Source organism: Panthera leo, chromosome A3 (genome assembly GCF_018350215.1).
Source record: "Panthera leo isolate Ple1 chromosome A3, P.leo_Ple1_pat1.1, whole genome shotgun sequence".
Lineage (NCBI taxonomy): Eukaryota > Metazoa > Chordata > Mammalia > Carnivora > Felidae > Panthera > Panthera leo.
This window is the reverse complement of record NC_056681.1, coordinates 73,472,758-73,496,727: the sequence shown is the minus strand read 5'-3', so window position 1 is coordinate 73,496,727 and position 23,970 is coordinate 73,472,758. Positions and strand designations below refer to the sequence as shown.

At 34.9% G+C, this 23,970-nt stretch overlaps 1 protein-coding gene across 3 annotated transcripts in view; it reads left to right on the top strand.

Annotated features, from left to right (window-relative positions):
* The window catches only part of RTN4 (reticulon 4), a 72,875-nt gene that overhangs the window by 22,852 nt on the left and 26,053 nt on the right, over positions 1 to 23,970 (top strand). The window contains exon 3 of one of the 3 annotated variants that reach the window (XM_042932283.1): positions 489 to 2,879. The exons of 1 other annotated variant lie outside the window; for it this stretch is intronic. In XM_042932283.1, coding sequence (XP_042788217.1) covers positions 489 to 2,879 — 2,391 coding nt within the window. Of the gene's footprint in view, positions 1 to 488; positions 2,880 to 13,404; positions 14,161 to 23,970 lie in introns of those variants that run through there. One more of the 3 variants, XM_042932285.1, reaches the window with a different exon arrangement.

Genomic DNA, 23,970 nt, shown 5'->3' with positions numbered 1-23,970 from the left:
GATTAATAATTGATTATATGTAAGGAATTCTTGGACCCTTGATTTACATTTGTATATTGATTAGTCCTTTTCTCCAAATACAGTTTACTTGCTTATGGCTGAAAGGCTTTCATAGAAATGAATGCCACTCTATCGCATTTAATTATTCAGTGCCTTTTCTATACTGCCACACCCTCTTCTCAATTCTCTTGTCCTCTTCTAGTTAGAAGTAGCTTTTCTCAATTGATTATACTTGAGGTTTTTTTTCTTAGACTTGATTTATGTCTTTTCATAGCATGCAATTGCCTCTGTAGCCATGCACGTTTTGACAATAGCTTTAATTCTTTCCGTAATGATTCAAGACTACTTGATTATTATTTATTGTTATTTACATTTAAGTTTAGTTAACAGTAACTCTTTACTAATAGTATTTTGAATCTGTCATAAAACTTGCATTAACTCTGAGAACGCTGGCATTCTCTAACTTTCCTTTCTGTCCATGGTCACAGAAAAAATTATGGACTTGAAGGAGCAGCCAGGTAACACTGTTTCCACTGGTCAAGAGGATTTTCCATCTGTCCTGCTTGAAACTGCTGCTTCTCTTCCTTCTCTGTCTCCCCTCTCAGCTGCTTCTTTTAAAGAACATGAATATCTTGGTAATTTATCAGCAGTATTACCCACTGAAGGAACGCTTCAAGAAACATCAGCAGAAGCTTCTAAAGAGTTCACAGAGGAGGCAAAAAATCCATTTATAGACAGAGATTTAACAGAGTTTTCACAATTGGAATACTCAGAAATGAGAGTATCATTCGGTGGCTCTCCAAAAGCAGAGTCTGCCATAATAGCAAATCCTAGGGAAGAGAATAAGGATGAAAAAGAGGATTTAGTTAGTGATAATATCCTTCGAAATCAACAAGAGTTACCTGCAGCCCTTACTGAATCAGTTAAAGAAGAGGACAAAGTTATGCTTCCAGAAAAAACAAAGGATAGTTTTAATGAAAAGGGAATTGCAGCAGAAGCTCCTATGAGGGAAGAATACGCAGACTTCAAGCCATTTGAACGAGTATGGGACGTGAGAGATACAAGCAAGCAAGATAGTGATGTGTTGGCTGCTGAAGTTAATATAGAGAGCAAGTTGGAGAGTAAAGCGGATAAGAAGTGTTTTGCCGATAGCCCTGAACCAACAAATCATGAAAAAGATAGTGAAAGCAGTAATGATGATATTTCTTTTCCCAGTACACCAGAAGCTGTAAAAGATGGTTCAGGAGCATATATCACATGCGCTCCCTTTAACCCGACAGCAGCTGAAAACCTTTCAACAAACATTTTTCCTTTGTTGGCAGATCATACTTCAGAAAATAAGACAGATGAAAAAAAGATAGAAGAAAAAAAGGCCCAAATTGTAACAGAGAAGAATGTTAGTACCAAAGCATCAAATCCTTTCCTTGTAGCAACACAGGATTCTGAGACCGATTATGTCACAACAGATAATTTGTCAAAGGTGACTGAGGAAGCAGTGGCAAACATGGCTGAAGGTCTAACCCCAGATTTAGTACAGGAAGCATGTGAAAGTGAATTGAATGAAGCTACAGGCACGAAGATCGCTTTTGAAACAAAAATGGACTTGGTTCAAACATCAGAAGCTATGCAGGAGTCCCTCTACCCTGTGGCACAGCTTTGCCCATCCTTTGAAGAATCCGAAGCTACTCCGTCACCAGTTTTGCCTGATATTGTTATGGAAGCACCATTAAATTCTGTAATTCCTAGTGCTGGTGCTCCTGCAGTGCAGCCCTCTTCTTCACAATCAGAAGCTCCTTCTTTAGTTAATTACGAAAGCATAAAACCTGAGCTTGAAAATCCCCCACCGTATGAAGAGGCCATGAATGTATCACTGAAAAATGTATCAGGAATAAAGGAAGAAATTAAAGAGCCTGAAAGTATTAAGGTAGCTGTTCAAGAAACAGAAGCTCCTTATATATCTATTGCATGTGATTTAATTAAAGAAACAAAGCTCCCTACTGAACCAACTTCAGATTTCTCTGATTACTCAGAAATAGCAAAAGTTGCACAGCCAGTGCCTGATCATTCTGAGTTAGTTGAAGATTCCTCACCTGATTCTGAACCAGTTGACTTATTTAGTGATGATTCAATACCTGAAGTTCCACAAAAACAGGATGAAGCTGTGATACTTGTGAGAGAAAATCTGATTGAGACTTCATCCCAGTCAGTGATAGAACCTGAACATAAGGAAAAACTCAGTGCTTCACTACCACCTGAGGGGGGAAAGCCCTATTTGGAATCTTTTCAGCCCAGTTTAGACACTACAGAAGGTACCTTCTTACCCAATGAAGTTTCAACACTGACCCAAAAGGAGAAAATTCCTTTGCAGATGAAGGAGCTCAGTGCTGCAGTTTATTCAGATGATGGCTTATTTATTGCTAAGGAAGCAAAAATAAGAGAGAGTGAAACATTCTCAGATTCATCTCCAATTGAGATTATAGATGAGTTCCCTACATTTGTCAGTTCTAAAACTGATTCTCCTCCTAAATTAACCACTGACCTAGAAGTATCCCACAAAAGTGAGATCGCTAATGTCCAGGATGAAGCTGGGTCATTACCTTGCTCAGAGTTACCCCATGACCTTTCTTTCAAGAATGTACAACCTAAAGATGAAGATAAAGTCCATGTCCCAGATGAACTCTCCAAAGATAGGTCTGATATTTTGAAGGTGCCCTTACTGCCTCCAGATGTTTCTGCTTTGGCCACTCAAACCGAAATAGGCAGTATAGTGAAACCCAAAGTTCTTGTGAAAGAAGCTGAGAAAAAAACCCCTTCTGATACAGAACAAGAGAACAGATCACCATCTGCTTTATTTTCAGCAGAGCTGAGTAAAACTTCAGGTAATCAGTCCATATGTTGTTTTGTACTTTCTTGCTAGCTTTTGACTTACAGAATATTCCACTACATTTTGTGTGGTATATTACATTCATAGTATCTAATATATCACATTGATAAGAATTCTTTACTACTGTCTCAGAAGTTCAGTGTTTTTTTGTTTTTTTTTTTTTTTTTTGCACTCACTGTTCGTCCTTGCTCATAACTTTTTCCACACAATTATTTATTGCTCCTTTTTATATTGCACCATGGAACTAGAAAATTTTATTAGAATTGGCTTCATGTCTTTCTTTTCTTTTCCTTCAGTATTTCCTCATAGCATGGAGATTAGGAGATACTAAAACATAATATTTTCAGATGCATTTACTGTTGTTTTCCCAGAAATTACTTGATTTTAAATTTTTATGAAAGAACATTTCTGTAACAAGTCTCCAATATTTCAATATACTGGTGTATTTTCCAGTAATAGGTATAAAGTCATGCATATTGAGTAGTATTTTGTTGAAAAGTGTAAATTGAGGTATGCTGTTATGAATTCTTCTGAAAAGTAGGGATTGTCATTTTTTTTCTTTTGATGCTATATTCTTACACACTTGTGTAAAGTGATTTGCACCTGTGTTTTTTATTTAGCATTCTAATTTAATTGTGTTTTCTATGAAAATGTGTAGTGATTACTCCCTATTTCCTGAGTATATTTATACGTTGGAGATGGGCAGTACTAGTGGCAGAGAGACGAGGTTAGAGATTGTTGCTATAATTTAAGAAAGAGGAGATGATAAATATTAAGGCAGTGGGATGAGCATGGAGACATAGGACCTGATGTTTGATTGGATATGGACATGAAGGATAAGGGGAGAAGTTAGAGATGACTCTAACCCTGGGTTCCATGTGTTTTCAAGTACACATATGGCGGTATGAGAAACTGAGTTAGAGAACATGAGAGAATAAAGTGGGTTTAAGGAGAGAAGATGAAAAATTCAGCTTTGAATATTTTGGTGTTAAAGTGCCTATGAGGTATCCAAGAAGTGATGGATGTTGTACATATAAAGCTTTTGAGAGACCTTGGCTATATGTGTTTGTTTATCATGGGCTCAGAGATAGTAATTAAAACCACAGACATTGACTAGGGAGAGCCAAGAAAAAGAGAAGTTTTAAAGGTGGAAGGATTGGACAGCATTATCAAATGCAATAGAGCTTGGTTAAGATAAGGATTGAGAACTTGTTAAAAAGTAGGGAAGGTGTTGGCATGACAATGGCAGGTAGAGTAAATGGGCAGGGCTAGGGGTGCTGAGGGAATGACACTTGAGCAAATGGATGCTGAATGCTAATTTTTGAGAAATTTGAGATCATGGAGAAAGTGATAGCATGAATGAGGTAGAGGATAGACTTGAGGAAGAACCTTTTTGTTTTTTTAAAGATGGGAATGAAAGTCTAAAGGTGGTAGTAGAAAGTCAGGAGGGGATGGGGTAGGATGAGATCCAGAATTCAGGTGGAGGAATTGGCATATAGAAGAGGAACAATTTTGGAAGATATTGTAGTGAATGGAAGGGAAACTGTGGGTGTTGATACTGCTCGTTTTGTGGCTGGAAGTTGAGGGAGTGTATGGTGGTTTATGTTTATTTAAAGCAGTATGTTAGGTCATTTGCTGAGAATGAACTAGAACATGCTTGGGTGGAGGAGGTCTGACTAGGGAGAGAGAGAGGCATTGTATTAAGAGTCCACTCAGGGTTGGAGGTTGAGTCCATACAAGTCTGTATGGTAGAGTGACTTTTCTCTAACTTTGCCCAACATCCTGGGTATAGGTTCAGGGAAGGCAAATGCTTATATTGATTCAAGCTTCTGTTTTGCTAGAGGGCCCAGTGGAAGGAGAGTGAATCAAAGGAATTGAGGATTAATAAATAGTAAGAGAGTAGTTTGATGTGATGGACTGTGGCATCTAAGTTGAAGAATGTAAAGAAGAGAGCAGAGGGAGTTGATAGGTGTTTTTCCTGAACCATTTGACAGTAAGTTATATACATTGTTTTATCCTTAAGTTCTTCAAAAAGGGCATGTTCTTCTATAACCTCACTACATCTATTAACTTCATAAATTTACATTGATAAAGTACTTTTTCTAATCTATCTGTATTCCAGTGTGTCTGTTGTGACCTAATGTGTCCTGTACAAGTGTCATCTACTACAAGATCCAGTCTAGGGCCAAATTGTGCTTTTAGTTGTCATGTTGCTTTTGGCTGCTTTTGTCTGTTACATTTCCAGTGTTTATCCCTTACATTAACATTTTTTAAGTGTAGGCTCTTCCCCATCTCCCATTTTTTTTTTTTTTTTTTAACGTTTATTTATTATTGAGAGACAGAGAGAGACAGGGCATGAGCAGAGGAGGGGCAGAGAGAGAGGGAGACACAGAATCTGAACAGGATCCAGGCTGCATAGAGCTCTCTGGCAGCACAGAACTTGACGCGGGGCTCGAACTCACAGTGAGATCATGACCTGAGCCGAAGTCGATGCTCAACTGACTGAGCCACCCAGGTGCCCCCCGCCCCCATCTCCCTTTTTAATAGAATGTTCTTATTTTACATTTGTCTGCTGTTTGTCAGAGATTCGATTGGGGTTTTGGATTCATGGCCAAAATGAAGATGTGTAGTACCCCTTACCCTTCTCATAGTATCATATCTGAAGGTACCCACTATTCATTAAGTCCCTCATTGATGAGGTTAATTTCTATCATCTGGTTAAGGTGGCCCTCATTTCCTTACTGTATAATTGCTTTCTTCTTCCCTTGGAACTAATAAGCAGTCTGAGGGGTGACATTTCAAGACTACAGATACCCTGCTCCCCATCAAAATTCCCTCCTAGATTTAGTGTCACTGTTTACCATTAAGGTTGCAAAATGATAATTTTTCAATTCTAACACTCCCTTCACATTTATCAGTCATTCCATGGCATTCTGCCACTGTTAGCATTCTGCTTTTCTGTGATTTGATTAGTTAATTACAAATATGGATTTATAAGTTTCTCTTTTCCCCCTAATGGTTTATAATTCATTACTGAATTATAATTCATTAATTGTTTTGTTTATAAATTGTCCCAGATTAGAAGGGCCCTGTTCAGGTTGGCCCAAGGATGTGCAGCTATCCTTCTTTTTGGGATGGAGAGAGAAGCTCTTCCGACTTTCTAGCCTAACAAAATATAGGCTCATCTATGTCTGTTCTACCGCAGCCCTGAAATCAATCATTTCTTGAAGGATCCCTGATTCTTTTTAGTTGAGAGTCTATTTCCAGAAGATTGTTTCTTTCTTCTCTCCTTTCATATTTGTATGTTCCTTCTGTAGTGAGAACCCTGGCAGCTAACACATTTACTCATTTACTTGATCGTTTAATATTTCTAAGATAGTTTTAGAATGTTTTCTAATATCGTTATAGTAAACACAATAAAATAATTCAAAGTTATTTTGCAAATCTACACCCCAATCCTGCCCAAGATTGAATGTATATAGTCAAGTACAAGTTACTTGGATTAGTTACCCCTCTCCTTTCTCCCCCTTCCTTCTCTCTTCCCAAGCCTTCAGTGTGGTTATAATTCTCATTTGAAATATAGTTAGATCAATTTGTTTCAGTTTTCTTTCAGTTTTAAGTTTTCTTTCTATTTAGGAGGTTTTTAACTTGAGAATTTTCAAAGACTGAGAAAAGCTGAATTTTTCTCATTTTATCTGGAAAAGGGAGCTGCCATTTATAGGAAATCTTCTAAACATCAAGCACTTTGACATAGTCTCTATGATGAGAAAGAAGGAACCATTTTATGAATGACAGCACCACTGTGTGGGACTTAGTCTTATTTCTCGAAGTTACATAGCAAATTATATAGTAAGCACAATACTTTTGAACCTCTGTATTCCAGACATTGGGCTATAACTTTCTTAAGTAATCTTAACTTAATTCCAAAAGGAAGATCATTCCACAAGGAAAATCTTTTTCCCAACAGGTGAATAACGGATTCCAACCTAGAAGGGATTTCTCCCCTTCTCAGTCGTTTTCCATTTTGGAATGAGCATTTATTATGCTAAATTTTGCAGCAATTGAGGTGCTGTGCTTTTATTACATACATGTTGTGTTGTAACCAATGTTAAGACAGGTTTTAAAAGTCAAGAAAGTTGGGTTACCATGTATATTTTTCTCACATGATTTTCCATATGTAGGGATATCAAAATGAAGGTAACAGTTTTGCTTCCATGTAGAGACTGAATAACCCTCTTGTGAACAGCTCCTATCTTTATTGTTGGTAGGCTGTTGGTAAGGAAAGGTGCTAATGTCTCTCATCCAAACCACTGACATCTTCACTTCAAAGACATTGATTGTTTACTATGTTTGTTGGTTTGTTGGTTTGCCAATGATGCACAGAGTATTTTTAGTTCATAATTAGAGTATGGATTGTTTTGCTGACCTGCTAGAACTTTCGGTGAGTGAAGTGTAAACCACCAACAACGTGATTGTTTTTTCATTTTATTTAAAGTATGTGATATCTACGTAGTATTGCCATAATAAAGGACTCATTTAAAAGGGGCCCTTTTATCTAGGTAAAGAATTAAAAATTATCGTTTGCAGATTTATATATGCTTCTTAAAGTGTTCATGAATAAGAGCTTTCTTTAGATAGTGTTTATAACTTAACATTTTTATTATTAATTTAGGAATTTATAGCCTTTGCAATTTCTCAGTAAAGTTTTACAGATATTAAGGTTTGGTATTTTGGTTTAAATATATTTTTAGTAAGCATATTTAGGATACTTTGATAATTATTAGTTGGACTTTGATTCTGACACTGAGCAGTTAATCTGATAAAAGTCAGAAATTTAGGGGCACCAGGGTGGCTCAGTTTGTTAAGCATCCGACTTCCAACGACTCAGGTCGCGATCTCACAGTTTGTGGGCTCGAGCCCCGCATCGGGCTCTGTGCTGACAGCTCAGGGCCTGGAGCCTGCTTTGGATTCTGTGTCTCCCTCTCTCTCTGCCCCTCCCCTGCTTGCAGTCTGCCTCTCTCTCAAAAATAAATAAACATTAAAAAAAATTTTTTTAAGAAGGAAGAAATTTAAGTACCCTGAAAAATTAACACGCTTAATCTAACAAATTGAGTAGAATACCTTTAGGTGGGAATCTGTTAGTAAATATAGCTAAATTAGAAATGCACTGTTGTTAATAAAAGAATCAATTATATTTACTTCAACAAATGTGACTTAAACAAATATCAAATTAATGAGGATTTATTTAGTGCTCACTATGAGCTCAGTACAGATTGAAAATAATTATGAAATATGTACTATAAAAGTTAGGTGACAGTAGTGTGGTTGAAAGACTTCATTTTGGGCATCTTAACAGACCTAAGTTCTAATCGTGGCTTTATTATGGATTATAGCTGTATGACCTTAAGCAAATGTTTTAATCTGTTTGAGCTTAGTAGTTAGAATTTGTCTGAAGGACCTGCTATCAGTAAAGTCAGATCAATGATACATGAAACATTCTGTAGTAATGCATGCTTATTGTACAAATTTGAGAAGTAAACTATTGAGATGAAAAAAATTTGTAATCACATTGCCCAGATATAGTAATTGTTAGTATTTTAGAATATATTCTTCTTGTCTATTTTCAATGCATATAGATACTTTATGAATGGAGTAAAAAAAATGTGTTTTAACAAATAGGGATCATAGTCTACATATTGTTTATAGCTTTAAAAAAATCAGTATCTTATATAATGCTGACATTTCCATGTCCTTATTCTGCTGCTGCATGATTTTTTAATGCTTACATTTCATGTGTATGTATATAAATATGTATATAATTTGTATATATATGTATACATATATATACATAAATATAAGTATGTATATAAAATATGTATATAATTTAACTAGTTTGCTATTGTTGGATTCTTAGGTGGTTTCCCACTTTTTAGCTTATAAATAAGGCTGCTGTTAACCTATATTTAAATATTTTACATATCTGAATTACTATTTTTCATAAATTACTAGAAATAAACCCTAGGTAAATGGGTATGACCATTTTTAAGAGTTTTGACAAAACTTGGCTGTCAGAAAAATGGTACTAATTTTCCCCCCCAAAAGAGTAAGAAAACATCCATTTCTCCATTACCACCTACAGTTGATACTATTTATTTATTTTTGGATAGGTAATACTTCCATATTATACAAAATTCAAAGAGCCCTATGACACGAAGTCTTCTTCCTGTCTCAACAAGCTACCTTGTACTCCTTCAGAGTCCTGTGCTAGGACTTACTTCTTAGATATCCTTCCAGACATTCTGAATTTGGCACTTAAAAAAGGAAAAACCTTTACCAGTTTAATAGGTTGAAGTGGTATCTTGAAGTTTTGATCTTTGATTGTTAGTAAAAGTAAACATGTTTCATGTGTTTATTGGCTATTTTTATGTCTTTTTGAATTGCCTGTTCATACCCTTTGCCCATTTTTAAATTTAGATGTTCATCTTTTTTCTGATTTTATGAGAGCTCTTTGTACAATGGATGCAAACTCCTGTTATGTTACAGTTTTCCAAACAATTTTTATTTTATTTTATATTTTAGTGGACATTTTCAGTTTTCACATAGGAAAATTATGTATGTATGTATGTATGGTTTTATTTTTATACTTGATTCTTACCTATTTAAAATTTATTTTGAATACTGCTCAGAGATCCCTTTATCCCACATGTGTTCTTGGTGGTGGAGTTGTTTTCTATTGCTGTTATATTCTGATCTCTAGTTCCCTATTGTCAGGCAGAAAGAGCCAGAAAATTAAGAACATAGTTTTTGTTGGATTGCATGCCTAGAAAATTAGACAGTCTACTGTACTATGGGTGTTGGTGCCATCTAGTGTTGTATATAGAAAGTGAGGTCTATGGAATGTTCTGTAATTGACCATATGGAATAAATTCAGATGATCAGAGAAATTTAGTGAGTTGTGGATATTTGGCTTATATTAACAAATGACTTTATAAAAGGATTTTGACACATTGTGTTGAATCAGACAATGCTTGAATCATGTTATTTTAAACATTATGGAATGACCTTTAAGATTCCCCTAAACCTGTTTACTTTAGTGAAAACTGAAAAGTTTTAAAACATCTGTCCAGAGCCTAGTGACTATTAATTTTTTAATTCCAAATTTAGAAATGCTTTGGATCTTTTGGAATTTGTATATTTATTTTAGATTATAATACATGAAGCCAGCATTTATTTAGTTCTGGGTAGTATCACTTTAAATTTCTTTCTCTGTGGACTTTCATATTCATTTTTAGCAAATTACATGAAATTGTAGACTTTCAAATGCTCTTTTTTTTCCCATTTGAGGTTGTATTGTCATTCATTTTTCTAGACTAAAGTATTTTGCCATGTCTTAAGATTCAATTTAGTAGTTAATGTTGAAGTGCTATAATTTAGTCCATAGAGGGCATTATGATACTGCGTATGGTATTAAGCAACATTGGTTAATACCTTTCAGTAATGGGACATATGTTTAGTTTCATATTTTTGTATAGCTCAGAATAATTAAATATTTAAATAAGTTTGAAACTCCTGTGTAACCATAATTGTTTCTTTATTAAAAAAAAAAAAGAATCTTGTTCTCTGTTTACAGAAAGTAGAAATACTTATTTTAGCTATTAAGAATGGTATACTAGCAATCCCCAACTTAGTAACACTTTAAATCTAAATGACTACCTCTTTTTCATTTATTTCCCTTGATTTCTAAATATTGTGGGGAAAAAAAACAAATAAAAACTTGATTTTTTTCTGGGATTGAGAAGTAGAGGAAGGAAAGAAATGGAAAAGGAGGAATATCTTGGGAAAGCTGGCTGGAGTGGACTTACTGCTTAGGTATTGCTGCCTATTCCAAAATACAGTCTTGAGTCTGAAATCTTGCCACTTACAGATGCAAGCCACGCGCACACACACACACACACACACACACACACACACACACACACTTCATTAAAAGGTTACAGAGAAAGGAATTTTTATTCTTTAGCAGGAAATGATTTAATCATATGATTCTACTGGTGAGGTTAATTACACTAAGAAAATGAGAGTTTTTATTCAAGGTATGAGGAAAAGAGAAATCTAGGTAATTTTAGAGCATGATATCCTTTGGGAAGGAGTTAGGATTATGCTTGGGCAGGTTTTCATTTATTTTTCTCATGCTTGGAAGAAGTACTGGGGATGTGGATATTGAGGAGTGGGAAGTTGCCAAATATGAACTTTGAACAATTTATTTCAAAAGTTCTGTGTAAGGCTGATTTTGAGTTTTAAAGAGGAAAATGCCTTCCACTCCTCTGCATATGCTGTAAGACTTAAAATTAGACTGCACTTTTATTTTACTTGCATTGTAAATAAAGGAATCTTCTGTGGCCCCCTCCTTTGAAAGCCTTTACTTTTAAGGTAAAATAGGTTTCTGTCCCAAATAATCAAAGTGCTGTTTTACAAGTTGGGATGTATCTCTTATGTTTGAAAATTGTCCTTGAAAGTATTCATTTTTTAAAAACGAAATATTAAATATTTGAAGGAAAACAAAATATGAAGGTAAGTTTCTAACAGATTTATGTCCTTTATTTGTCTGTTATGTTGGGATTTAATGTTGGACCTATAAACTCTCCCTATAAAAATTTTTCTGAGCTGGAGTATAATAGAACTGTGTAGCAAAGTATGTGTGTGCATGTGTGTGCGCATGTGCTTGCGCTTGTTTAGAAAGGTTTTGGGTTAGTCCCTAGAATGGCTTAATATATATGCTTTTTTAGATGTGGCTTATGTACCTCGTCCCTACTAGTTTGACTATTATTTGTAGCATAACAATAATGTCTAAGGCTTATATAGGGCCTACTTTTTGTCAGGCCACTGTCCTAAGGCCTTTTGCTTACACTAACTCATTTGATCCTCACTATAAGCATAGCCCATATGGTTTTATATTTTTAACAGATTTGTATTATTTATTGTGTATTTATATTTAATTACTTTTTTGCTTAACTAACCAAACTGAACCCTTTTAAAACTTTTTAAGAAAGAAATGGGCAAATGTCACATGATTTACATGAGTTAGTTTTTCCTGTAAACTTAGTAGTTTCAATTGCAAAGATCTTAATAATTAAAGAATTAGATGTCATTATATAAGATCAAACTTTAAGGCTCCTGTTTTGACTTTTAATCTACCAGGGGAGCTTTTAAGTGTATTTAATGTTTTTTGTTTGTTTGTTTGTTTGTAATGTTTTATTTATTTTTGTGAGAGAGACATAGTGCGGGCAGGGGAGGGACAGAGAGAGGAGACAGAATCCGAAGACAGGCTCCAGTCTCTGAGCTAGCTGTCAGCAGAGTCCGATGTGGGGCTTGAATTCACTCAGGAATCGTGAGATCACAGCCTGAGCCTAAGTCAGATGCTTAACTGACTGAGCCACCCAGGTGCCCCAAGTGTATTTAATATGTAGGTAAATGGTTATTATTACACATTCTTGCTCTCTGAGGCTGTTATTAAATATTTTGAGTCAAATCAAGTACCAGCGCAGGTGAAAAGTATAAATGGTAAATACCTTTGTCTCAAGAAATCTTTTTTCCCCCCTCTCTCCTATTTGTGTAGTAATCTCTGACTTGAAAACAGTTTGGGTACTATTTTTGAGTGCTTTATTCTAATACAAAAGTATTTACATGTCTTCAGTTTCAAAGGATTCATTGTTAGAAAATAAGTATTATGGAAATATTTTATACTTACTGAGTAGTTTGAGATTTCAAACTATTGTTTGGAGAAGCCAGACTTTTTTAGCCATAGTATAACTTAGCAACAGAGTTGTCAAATACTCCATTATGCATAGGTCCATTGAATAAAATTTAAAGTTAGGTATTAACTTTTAAGCTTAGAATAGTAGACTCTTTAAAAATTACTTTGCTTTTTTTATGTATGGAGTTAGAAATTCAGATAGTGAAAGAACTGAGTCCTTGACCAGGCCACTTCTGATACTAAGGATTTTGCAGAGTTTTTTACAGGAAGTTCCAGAAAATATTATACCAATTTCAGTGTAGCTATGTAGTCTTAAGAAGTATAGTACATAGACTATATATCTTATAATACTTCATTATATTACACATTTTAAAATGTTTTAGCTGATTTCTCATTTTATGTTGCCCTTTGCTTGGTTAAACACTGAATCAGTTCAGCCAGTTGTGGAACATTTGTAAAGACATAATTTTCTGCACTGGAATGAATGTCAGTTTTATATAGTTGAGCAAAAATTTCAGAAATTCTATGTATAGATTTGTTTTTGTATTTTTCAGTTCAATTCTGGTTTGGTCTTAGGTCATTTTCCCAAGGCAAATGATATAATTAGCACATGAATATTTCTCTTCAAGCTGGGTCTATTAATAGTACCTGCAGTAATGTTTGATAGATATTTATTGAAAGATTGAGTTATAGCAGGTGATGATTAGGAATAAATGTATATTCTTAAGTCTGGATTTCCATAATTGTAAAAGAAGAAAAACTAGAGAACATTACATTAGAAAGATGAGACTCCCGAGATAAAATAAAACCTTTTTTCTTTTGAAGTAGCATACACTGAGTAAACATTAATAATTTGACTTTGTGATTCTCTACTTATACCCTCATAAGGATACAAAATGCTGAATGCTCTAAGCCTTAATAAACGGGAGAAAGTAAGAAGAGATTCAGCATTTCCCAGGGTTGAAATTTAAGCTATTACTTTTCTTTGGATCAGTCCATTTTTATCTTATTAGATAACTATTGATTTTAGAGTTTTAAATGAGACAAAACCAGCAGCATAATTCACCCATGTACGAAAAGAAAAAACTTGCATATGGCTGTAAGTACATTTCGCATATAATCAATGGTTAACTGTGTCACAAGAACAACCTTCCTTTCCTTTGTTTGGTAGCACTCCCCTCCCCCTGCAAAAGTAGCTCCCTTTGGTATGAGCAACAAGCAAAAGACTAGAACAATAAACACATAGGAAGAAGGCGGTAGTGCCTGAGTATTAGTAGCCTAGTTACAGATTGCACTGCGTCAGACTGTTCCACACCCAGAAGACGTCAGGTGACTTCAGTCCTGCTGCAGTTGTGCAGCAGAGACTGCAGACTTCGGTTGAGGAAACGGATATTTCATGTCTCACAGGGTAGATTTGTGCAGTTGCAGCTTTTCTGTTGGTATGCATAATTGATAATTGCATCTGGAGGGGGCAGATCGTGACAAGAGATGGACTGTCAGAAGAAAAATTGGAAGGATAAGGGTATATCTGCTTTTTAATCTTCTTTTCAGTTTTTTTCGTGTGACCGGTAATATGTTTCTATGAATAAACTTTGCAACTTTAGACACATTTTGGATTGAAAATGAAACCTATGAAAGGTTTAGGAGTAAAGGATTAAAACAGCTATTTGGTATGTGTTTTTATATTTGGTTGTGTATGAGGAAATGTCATGCTGTTCTGTTTCACTGGCATTTGATTTAGGCTTCACAGTCCTGTAGTTGATTAGGTTCTATTCTTTAATCTTGCACATTGTAAACAATATAATTTTAACATATTTCACTTGTTGGTCACTTTGGTGTGATAAATGTACATAGCTATCTTTGCATTACATAATGACATTTTCTGTGACTACGTTTTTTTTTTTTTTTTTTAAAGCTGATTTGGTGTAGCTGAAATTCTATCCAAGATTTGTAGGTAGCAGAATACTGCGTTTGCAATAAGCTTGTTTCTTCTTTGGAAATCTGTTTAAACCTTTAAAGTCATTACCATTCACTTTTTAAGTAGATTATATTTTTATGTATCTTGAAATCATTAAAATGTATGCACAGTAGTTTTAAATGCATGTCTATATTTAAGTTGTTAACCTTTGTCCTTGTAGTAACCAATCAGTGATCTTGATCCCCTTTCCTCCCCCTTGAAAGCCCAGCAGATCCTTTCAAGTCTCAGTGGGTCATTGTGTAAGAATTTAAGCCCATAAGTGATAAAATGTTGACAGTAATGAATATTTTAAAAATACTTTATTAAAAAATATTTTTAAAAATAAAAATATTTAATATATTAAAAATATTTAAAAATGGGTTGTGTCCCATTTTTTTAAAAAAGAGAAGGTGGTAGGCTATATATCTGACCACTCATAATAAATTGTTAACAATTATTAGAACTATTTTTAAGTAGTCCATGTAGACCTTACTAAACACAATTTTTTTTCTGGCCATATTCAAGTTTTATAGTTTCTAAAAAATGTTATTTCCTTTTATGGCAGAATTATTAGCAGGATTGGTAATAATGTTTCTAAAAGCAATATGTGGGGCTAATTACAGTAATGTTCATAACATCCTTTTAAAAATTGGTTCAATAAAGAAAGGTGGGGAAAAGGTGAGTTTGAGATTGAGTTCACACTCAGATATTAGAAAGATTTTTATTAGTTATAATTTAAAGAATAGAAAACTATACAGCTTTGAAATTTTACCTTTATGGTTTCTTTATATGGGAATTTAAGGAAAAGAACGATTTTTATTTCATCTTTCTGACCATTAGCATTACAAAAGAAAGGTGAATCGATACACTAGTTTTTGATAATTAAATTGTTAGTAGTGATAACAGTACAATAAAACAAGCCTTAAAAATAGGGAAAAAGTTGTATCAGGGCCTACTCTGCAGATATGAAGGTTCTGTATTAATAATTTCCATCTTAGACCATTTAATAACATCTTAAGTTATTTACTTGCTGAATTTAGGGATATTTTGACACAGGAGAAATTAAGATCCAGTATAGCCCATATTATGCCAGAGATTTATTTTGATTATTTTTAGACACTCAGTATAAAATTATATTTACTCTTAGAGCTCTCCGGGAGCCTGTATGTTAAATGGAATGGCTTAATATTTTAGTGCTTGTCTTTGGTTTTTTTTGTTTGGTTTTTGTTTTGTTTTGTTTTTTTGCTTGGTACCTGTCTTTCTGATTTACTGGTCAAGTTCTATTTTATTATTTATCAGCAGCTAATTTTAATGTTGTAGATTATAGGTTACAACTTAAATGGAAATCACTGAGAGGTGAATCTGCCATAGAATGAGTTTTCCTCATATGTGAGGAAATGAGTGTTTTTCATTTTATGATCTGGGCTCAAATCTAGACTCTAGGTACATTTAAAAAAAATACTTGGGTCCATATTTTTTTCTGCTGTTCCCCTCCCTGCCTCCAGTGCCAGGGTTGAAATACAAGTCAGGCCTCATAACGATGATGAAGTAGAATAGTGTGACAAAAATGAGAGATACTTTGATTTCAGTGTTTTAAAAAGTTGTTTGGTTGTTTTTGCTGATTAGGCAAAGTAAGGCATTTTATCTTTCAGGCCAAGACCAATAGTAATAATTTATATTCTTCTATATGTTTTTTAATCTTCAGTTTTCTATTCTTAGCACCATACTTACATAATACCTGAGATCCATATGGGTACTTGATTATTGGGGTTATATGGAAAGCATTGATTAAGATTTTGAAGAGGTTAGAATAGGAAGGAATGAGTAGGTTTTGAGGGTTGGGTAGGGTGGAAAAATGTGATATAACCTCTAAACAAGGTATAAGTGAAAGTGAGTAGAGCTTTTTGGATAGAACAGTATTTATAAGACAGTAGTTGAAAGGTAAGATTGATACAATCAAAGAATGTAGAAGATTTGCAAGATTTAGGTCAGGTTTCCTCAAACTTCCCTGAAGATGAGAGAGAATCACCTAGTGCTTCTTAAATATTCAGAGTCCTGTGATTGTACTCAGACCTACTGAATCAGAATTGACAGGGGAAGGGTCTGGCAATCTGTATATTAAACATCTTGGTGTAAGTAATGTTATAATCAGGCAAATTTAGGAAATACTGATCTTGGTTTTTAAGTTTCTGGTCTGGTAATTTAATTTTGGCCAGAGTAAGGCACTTAGCCTTTTTGGTCTTGATTCAGTTTCCTCATTTGCATGATTTCTAGGCTTCCAGTTTTGAAGTTCTCTGTCTTTATGAAAAGATACCCTGGACCAGATTGCAGAGGACATTGGCTTTTGGATTTTATCATAAAGGAAATAAAGAGCTTTTGGAAGTTTTAAAGTTAAGAATGATAAAATGATTATCCGGTTTGAAAGACTGGTTTGGGGTGCTGTAAAAGATAAATTCAAGTACTTAGAGGCAGAAGTTAGGATGACTGTATTTGTGCCCAGATTTAAAGCAAATAGTGCCCGAACTTGGCCTGAAATAGGAATGAAAAGGAAGTGACAGATTTGAGAAACTCAAGCGAGTAATACTTGACATCTGACATAGATTTGTAGGACTAGAATGAGGGAGGTTTTCAAAGGACAACATGAGATTCAGTCGCGTTGAGACTGGCAGTGCCAGTGCTTTTTAGTGTCCATGGAAATAGGCACAAATGATGCCAAGTTCAGTTTTAGAAGCTTGAAATTTGAAACGACTATAGAATTTCTCTGAAGCTCAGAGAAACGTTCGGTTTAATAATAAAGAATTGGAAATTGGAATGGCTAAATACTACAGAAAAGCTGTTTACTATGAAGATTGAGATATGGTTGCAGACCCTGTTGAATGAATTTTAGGAACATGTGCAACACTGTCCTTGGTTACTAATGCTTTTTGAATTTGGCAGTTAACACGCTGTAGGCGATCTTTGAGAGAAGTTTCTGTAGTGTGGGGACAGAAGTGTCCCTAGCATTAAAATCCAATTTGATTAGATCTTAAGACGAACTGCTTTTGGCCCACTTGTGGAACATATTTCTTTGCAGAGGTCCTTGTTGGCCCCCTGGTCTTTACTTCTGATAAACCACTTTCAGTTTCTTTGGAGGCTTAATGTTAACTAAGTATGTGGGTATGTTTGTTTGTTTGTTTTTAAGGTTTTTTTTATGTTTATTTATTTTTGAGAGGGAGAATCCCAAGCTGCACTGTCAGCACAGAGCCTAACGTGGGGCTCAAACTCAACAAACTCTGAGATTATGACCTGAGCCAAGATTAGGAGTCGGACGCTTGACCAACTGAGCCACCCACGTGACCCGATATGTGGGTACAGTTATATGTGCATACTGACATTCAGGTAGAGAGGAGCAAGAATCTTGCTGTGTGAAATAAATGCCTCCCTTAACTCCTGTGAAAGCCAAAAAGTACCTCAGAAGGGAACTGTGGAGTTAATCAATTTTGAGACCTGTTTTTGGGAGGAAGGTCCTTGCTTTCCATTCTAAATTTAGTTGAAACCCAATGTTTAGGCAGTCATTGGATATTTCTTTCACATCTTGGTTTAGCACAACACTATATTTGTATATACACAGATACAGATATATATAGAGAAATACATAGGTATATACATATTTGTTGTATTAGGTGTCTTAAAGAGTAAAACTGTTGTTTCACATGGAGTGGTTTTGTTTTGGTGTTTTTAGTGGTGTGTGTGTGTATGTGTTGGGGGACATATGGTACATTTTGTTCTGTAATCTTTCACTAAATGGGGAAATATCTTTCATTTAAAAAATGTTCTATATTGTTTTAATGGCTATAGTATTCTAAGTATGTACAATTAATCTCCCCTAGTTAAGTATTCAAGTTCCTCATGATTTTGCGAGTATAAACAATGCTAAAGTGAATATAAATCTTTGTTTTTATCCATGAGTATTTCCAAATTGCTGGTTTATAGTATTTTGGCTTTTGGTTCATGGTGCAAAATTGCCCTCCAGAAAGATGATACAAATAATAATAATTATTATTATTTTAAGATGGTACAAAGTATTATACAAATGTATGGAAGTGTCTGTCCTGAAGCTTCGGCCATATGCATTTCTGATGGTTTTAACTCTAAGATAGTCAGTTTTAAGTAGTTAAATCACTTGATGAGAACCAGGTTTATATTAAAAAATAAATTTGCGAATGCTTTCCTCTATCTGTGGTTTAAAGTCTTCTATGTGGGAGCGTTGGTGGAAATACCCTCTCTCTTCTATTTATTTATCCAAGTTTGGGTATTCCTAATTCCTTACTAAGACTCTTAACTGGTTTTCCCAGAAAATCCTATGTATTGCAGCCAAGTTAATCTTCCTAAAGTGTCGCTATAATCATAGCACTTAAGGAGTTTTTCTTTACTTTTCAAATTAAGTTCATACTGTCTATCCTGGACTTTCAAAAGGCATTCTGTGGTTTAGTCCTAACTATTATAACCTGTCTCTCATTGCTCTGTCTATAGACATATTGAAGGACGTGTTCCCTAAATATGCTAGTTCTTTGAACTTGCTTGTCTTTTTTCTGTCTAGAATGCCCCTTCTCCCATTTCATTTTGCCCAAGTATTACTTACCAAAGCCCAGTCTTCCTTGTGGTCTTTACTTATCCTCCCATGTGGAGGTTCTCCAGTGTTCCTGCAAGCTGTGCAGAGTCAACAAGGAGACTGATCAATGAAGCCACCTCTGTTTCTGCCTTTGTGGAATTTAGAAGCTAGAAAAAGTCAAGAGATCTATATCTATAGGTAGGTGTATAGATGTATACAGATATGTCTCTAGATTTACATGTATATCTAGCCTGTGAACTCCGTGAAGGCAGAGACAGTGGTGGCTTCATCGTTGGGTTTCTTCGTTGATTCTGTACACCTCAGTGATGTAAGAGGCTGGCTGAGAGCTGTGATGTTCAGCTGGGTTTATTCCTGGCCTGGAACCCTATACATATATTCTTGAAAAATGCAGACAAGGCATCTTACTAGTGTTTTATTCTCACTTCCTCATTTTATAGGTAAGAAAACCAAGAAGAGTAAAGAGATTAAATTATTCAGGACCACATAGCTTATGGCATGGGGCTTTTGTTTTTATTTTACAATTTCTATTTGTACTTGAACAACTGAAGATTGAAAAATGTAAATTGACCCATGTTTTGATTTTTGCTCATTTAATAGGCTGTATCATCTTATTGAACATGGTGTATATTTCTTTTTTGTATGGTGTTTACTCTGCAATAAAATAGGCAGTAATCTTTCACATTAGCAGTGAAAGAGGGTAGGTGTGGTTAGTTGTTGAGTATTGTCAAAATGTTAAGCCTAGTGAGGATTCTGTGAGCCAGGAGTATAGTTTCTCTTTGTCCTTAGAGATTGGATTACATGCTTGAATATAGGAAAAATACTTAAGCATTGAATAAAATTCTTATTCTGATCTCTAGGTTCCCTTGTTATTTATTCAGTTTAACTCATCTCATGCTAGAATTTAGGCTAAATTATGTTATTAAATTTAATTTAACCAGTGTTTCTCTTTGCATCTTTGAAGTAGTATTCTGAGACCAAATTTTTTGTTTCTGTACTTCATCATGGATAATGCTGACTTTTGTTCCTGGTGTGTGTGTGTGTGTGTGTGTGTGTGTGTGTGTGTGTGTGTGTAAACTGGCTTTCACGTTTCAGTCCAATCACCATCAGACACTTATGTTAGGTATTGATAGACACTAAAATACTGTTGTCTCTCCTAAAATACTGTATCACCACCATCTTATATTTATTCTATATAGCATTTACTTAAGGAGCTCAAAGCAACTTAAAGATTAAAAATTAGCAAATGATAATGGTATCTCTGCAGGTCCATTGTTAAAAACTAGGCATTGACATAGATTCAGTAATTTCTACTCTTAAACTACAGACTTGTTAAAATTATGATTTTCATAAGAATAACAGGAATTATAGCTGTTCTTTGTTGTATGCTCCCATTGTGTATTTTTCTCATATAAACTAAAATAATGTAAAATATGTTATTTAGTATTCTGATATGAATACTACCTCCTTTAATCGTCTGTACTATCAGCTATTTATTCATTGAGCATTTATATTCAGTGTGGATGATAGGTATAAATGGTTATAGAAGTACAGATCTTACTTGACTTATGATGGGGTTACATCTGATAAACACATCATAAATTGAAAATACTGTAAGTTGAAAATACATTTAATACACTTAACCTACTAACCATCATAGCTTAGCCTACTTTATTATTTTTTTTTACTGGTTAAAAATTGATTTAAAATTTTTAAAGTTATTGTTTAATTTACATTCAAGTTAGTTAGCATATGGTGCAACAATGATTTCAGGAGTAGATTCCTTAATGCCCCTTACCCATTTAGACCATCCCTCGTCCCACAACTCTTCCAGCAACCCTCTGTTTGTTTTCTATATTTAAGAGTCTTTTATGTTTTGTCCCCCTCCCTGTTTTTATATTATTTTTGCTTCTCTTCCCTTATGTTCATCTGTTTTGTATCTTAAAGTCCTCATATGAGTGAAAACATATGTTATTTGTCTTTCTCTGACTAATTTCGCTTAGCATAATACCCTACAGTTCCATCCACGTAGTTGCAAATGGCAAGATTTCATTCTTTTTGATTGCCGAGTAATACTCCATTGTATGTGTATACCACATCTTCTTTATCCATTCATCCATTGATGGACATTTGGGCTCTTTCTGTACTTTGGCTGTTGTCGATAGTGCTGCTATAAACACTGGGGTGCATGTGTCCCTTCGAAACAGCACATCTGTATCCCTTGGATAAATACCTAGTAGTGCAATTGCTGGGTCGTAGAGTAGTTCTATTTTTAGTTTTTTGAGGAACCTCCATACTGTTTTCCAGAATGCCTAGCCTACTTTAAACATGCTCAGAATATATACATTAGCCAACAGTGGGGCAAAATGATCCAACACAAAGCCTCTTTTACAATAAAGTGTTGAATATCTCATGTAATTTATTGAATACTGTAGCTGAAGTGAAAAACAGATTGCTTGTGTAAGTTGCTTACCCTCGTGATCCCATGGTTGACTGGGAGTTGCAGCTCACTGCTGCTGCCCAGCATCAAGTGAGAATATCATACCACATATCGTTAGCCCAGGAAAAGATCAAAATTCAAAGTATGGTGTCTACTGAATATGCGTTGCTTTCGCACCATCCAGCGTAGAACCATCTAAGTCAGGGACTATTTAAATATCACTGGTTTACCTACTACTGAAGTTCATTTTCTTTCCTTGTACTAATAATTTGCTTTGAGTGCCCTCCGCCATTCCAGTCTGTTAAGATTTTCAAGTTTCTAGAGTTAGGGAATAGTGTGTTTTCCATTTAGTTTATTAGTAGAAAATAGAATTTTGAGCAGTGATTTTCTACTCCTAAGGTTTGGTTCCTATTTCTTGTAATGTTGTAATGCTCAGATGCCAACAAGAAATAAAATTTAAACATTGAACCAATGTCTGTTCTAATTTTAGGTTTACATTTGTGTACGTCTGGATCAATTCTAGTAATTTAAAATAATGACTCCATACTTAACCAAAGTTACCAGAACTCAGGTGTTTTATAGGAAGAGTCCTTATTTTTACATACTTTACAACTGGGAATTGTTTAAGTTTGTGCAGGCAGGGAGAATCATTGGTTAGGACTATGTAAATTTAACATGCTCAGGGAGAAGATATTTATTTAGTTTTACCTTAGAGAAAATGGAATTAGCTATATAAATTTTCCTGTGGAGGGAAAATTATCATGGTTTAGAGAAATTGGAAGTGGGAAATTAGAATCTATCTTCTGCTGTATTTTTTGCCTTTTAATAAAGCTAGAAATAGAATGTGGGTTTTTTGTTTTTTTTTTAACGTTTATTTATTTTTGAGACAGAGACAGAGCATGAACGGGGGAGGGTCAGAGAGAGGGAGACACAGAATCCGAAACAGGCTCCAGGCTCTGAGCTGTCAGCACAGAGCCTGATGCGGGGCTCTAACTCACAGACCGCGAGATCATGACCTGAGCCGAAGTCGGCCGCTTAACCGACTGAGCCACCCAGGTGCCCCAGAATGTGGGGTTAAAGGAAGTATTGAAAGATACATGAACTACTTAAGTAAATTGATGAATTTAACTTACAAATGAGGCCTGTACGAGTACTGATATATTCCTTTAAACACAAAATGTGGTATGGTGGAAAAAAGTGAGACTTTCATGGTCAGAGCTGAATTTCAATCTATGACCTTACATAATAATTTAATACCTCTAAGCCTCACCTGCCTCATGTGTAAATACTTAGTAGAGGAATGAGATAGTGATAATGTATGCAAATTACTCAGAACAGTTCCTTGCTCAGAATAGGGGATTACTAAATTATAGAAAAAGCAGGCATAGAGTTTATGCTGATTTTATTTGAAATGCTTTTTCTGCAGGTGTGTGGTGGTTGAAATTGGTCAGTATACTGTAATGTTGTTGGAAGTAAAGCAGGGAAAGATTTAATGATAAAAGAGACAAGGACCTGAAATTGTGTGAGATCTTCTCAGAAACTCTAGTTATAGGGAAGAGCAGATGACCAAGAGAGATGCTAGTATTTTTGTCAACTATTTGGTTGAAATACTTGGTAGCAATAGTAGGGATCCATCAATCTGAACTGCTCACTGAAACTAAATTAGCAGTGCTTTCAGAGAAAGTTGAATCACCCTTAAAAAAAATCTGGGCTTAGTTAATAAGCATTGCATGTAATATTTGATTGCCCAGCTTGACTTTGTCTCATAAGATACTAGTTAGTTCATCAAGCAACTTACACAAGCAATCTGTTTTTCACTTTCAGTACAGTATTCAATAAATTACATGAGATATTCAACACTTTATTGTAAAAGAGGCTTTGTGTTGGATCATTTTGCCCCACTGTTGGCTAATGAACTAGTTAGTTCATCTGTGAAATCTCTTTTCAGCTTCAACTAACTACTTAGTTTGATGTCTGTTTTCTAATTTTATATATGGGGAAACTAGGTTAAGTGATCTAGTCTAGGTCATACTGATTGTAAATCGAAGGAAGAAACAGGACGCAAGCCCATCTTAACTGTCTTTGCTTAAAGAGTTAAGTTCCCGCTCTGCACAGATCTTTTTCTGGACCTCCACCTGTCATTTATTAGCTTGGTGAGTGCTCACTTGGTGGTGGTAAAAGCTTATTACACGGGGCTAAATGATCAACTCTGAGTTTGAGTCAGCTTTTCCTGGCAATTGGGAAGAAATTGATTTAAAGTTGTGGTTCCTAATAAATACATAATGATTTATATAAAGCTTATGGTTGTGAAAAATAACAATTTTTA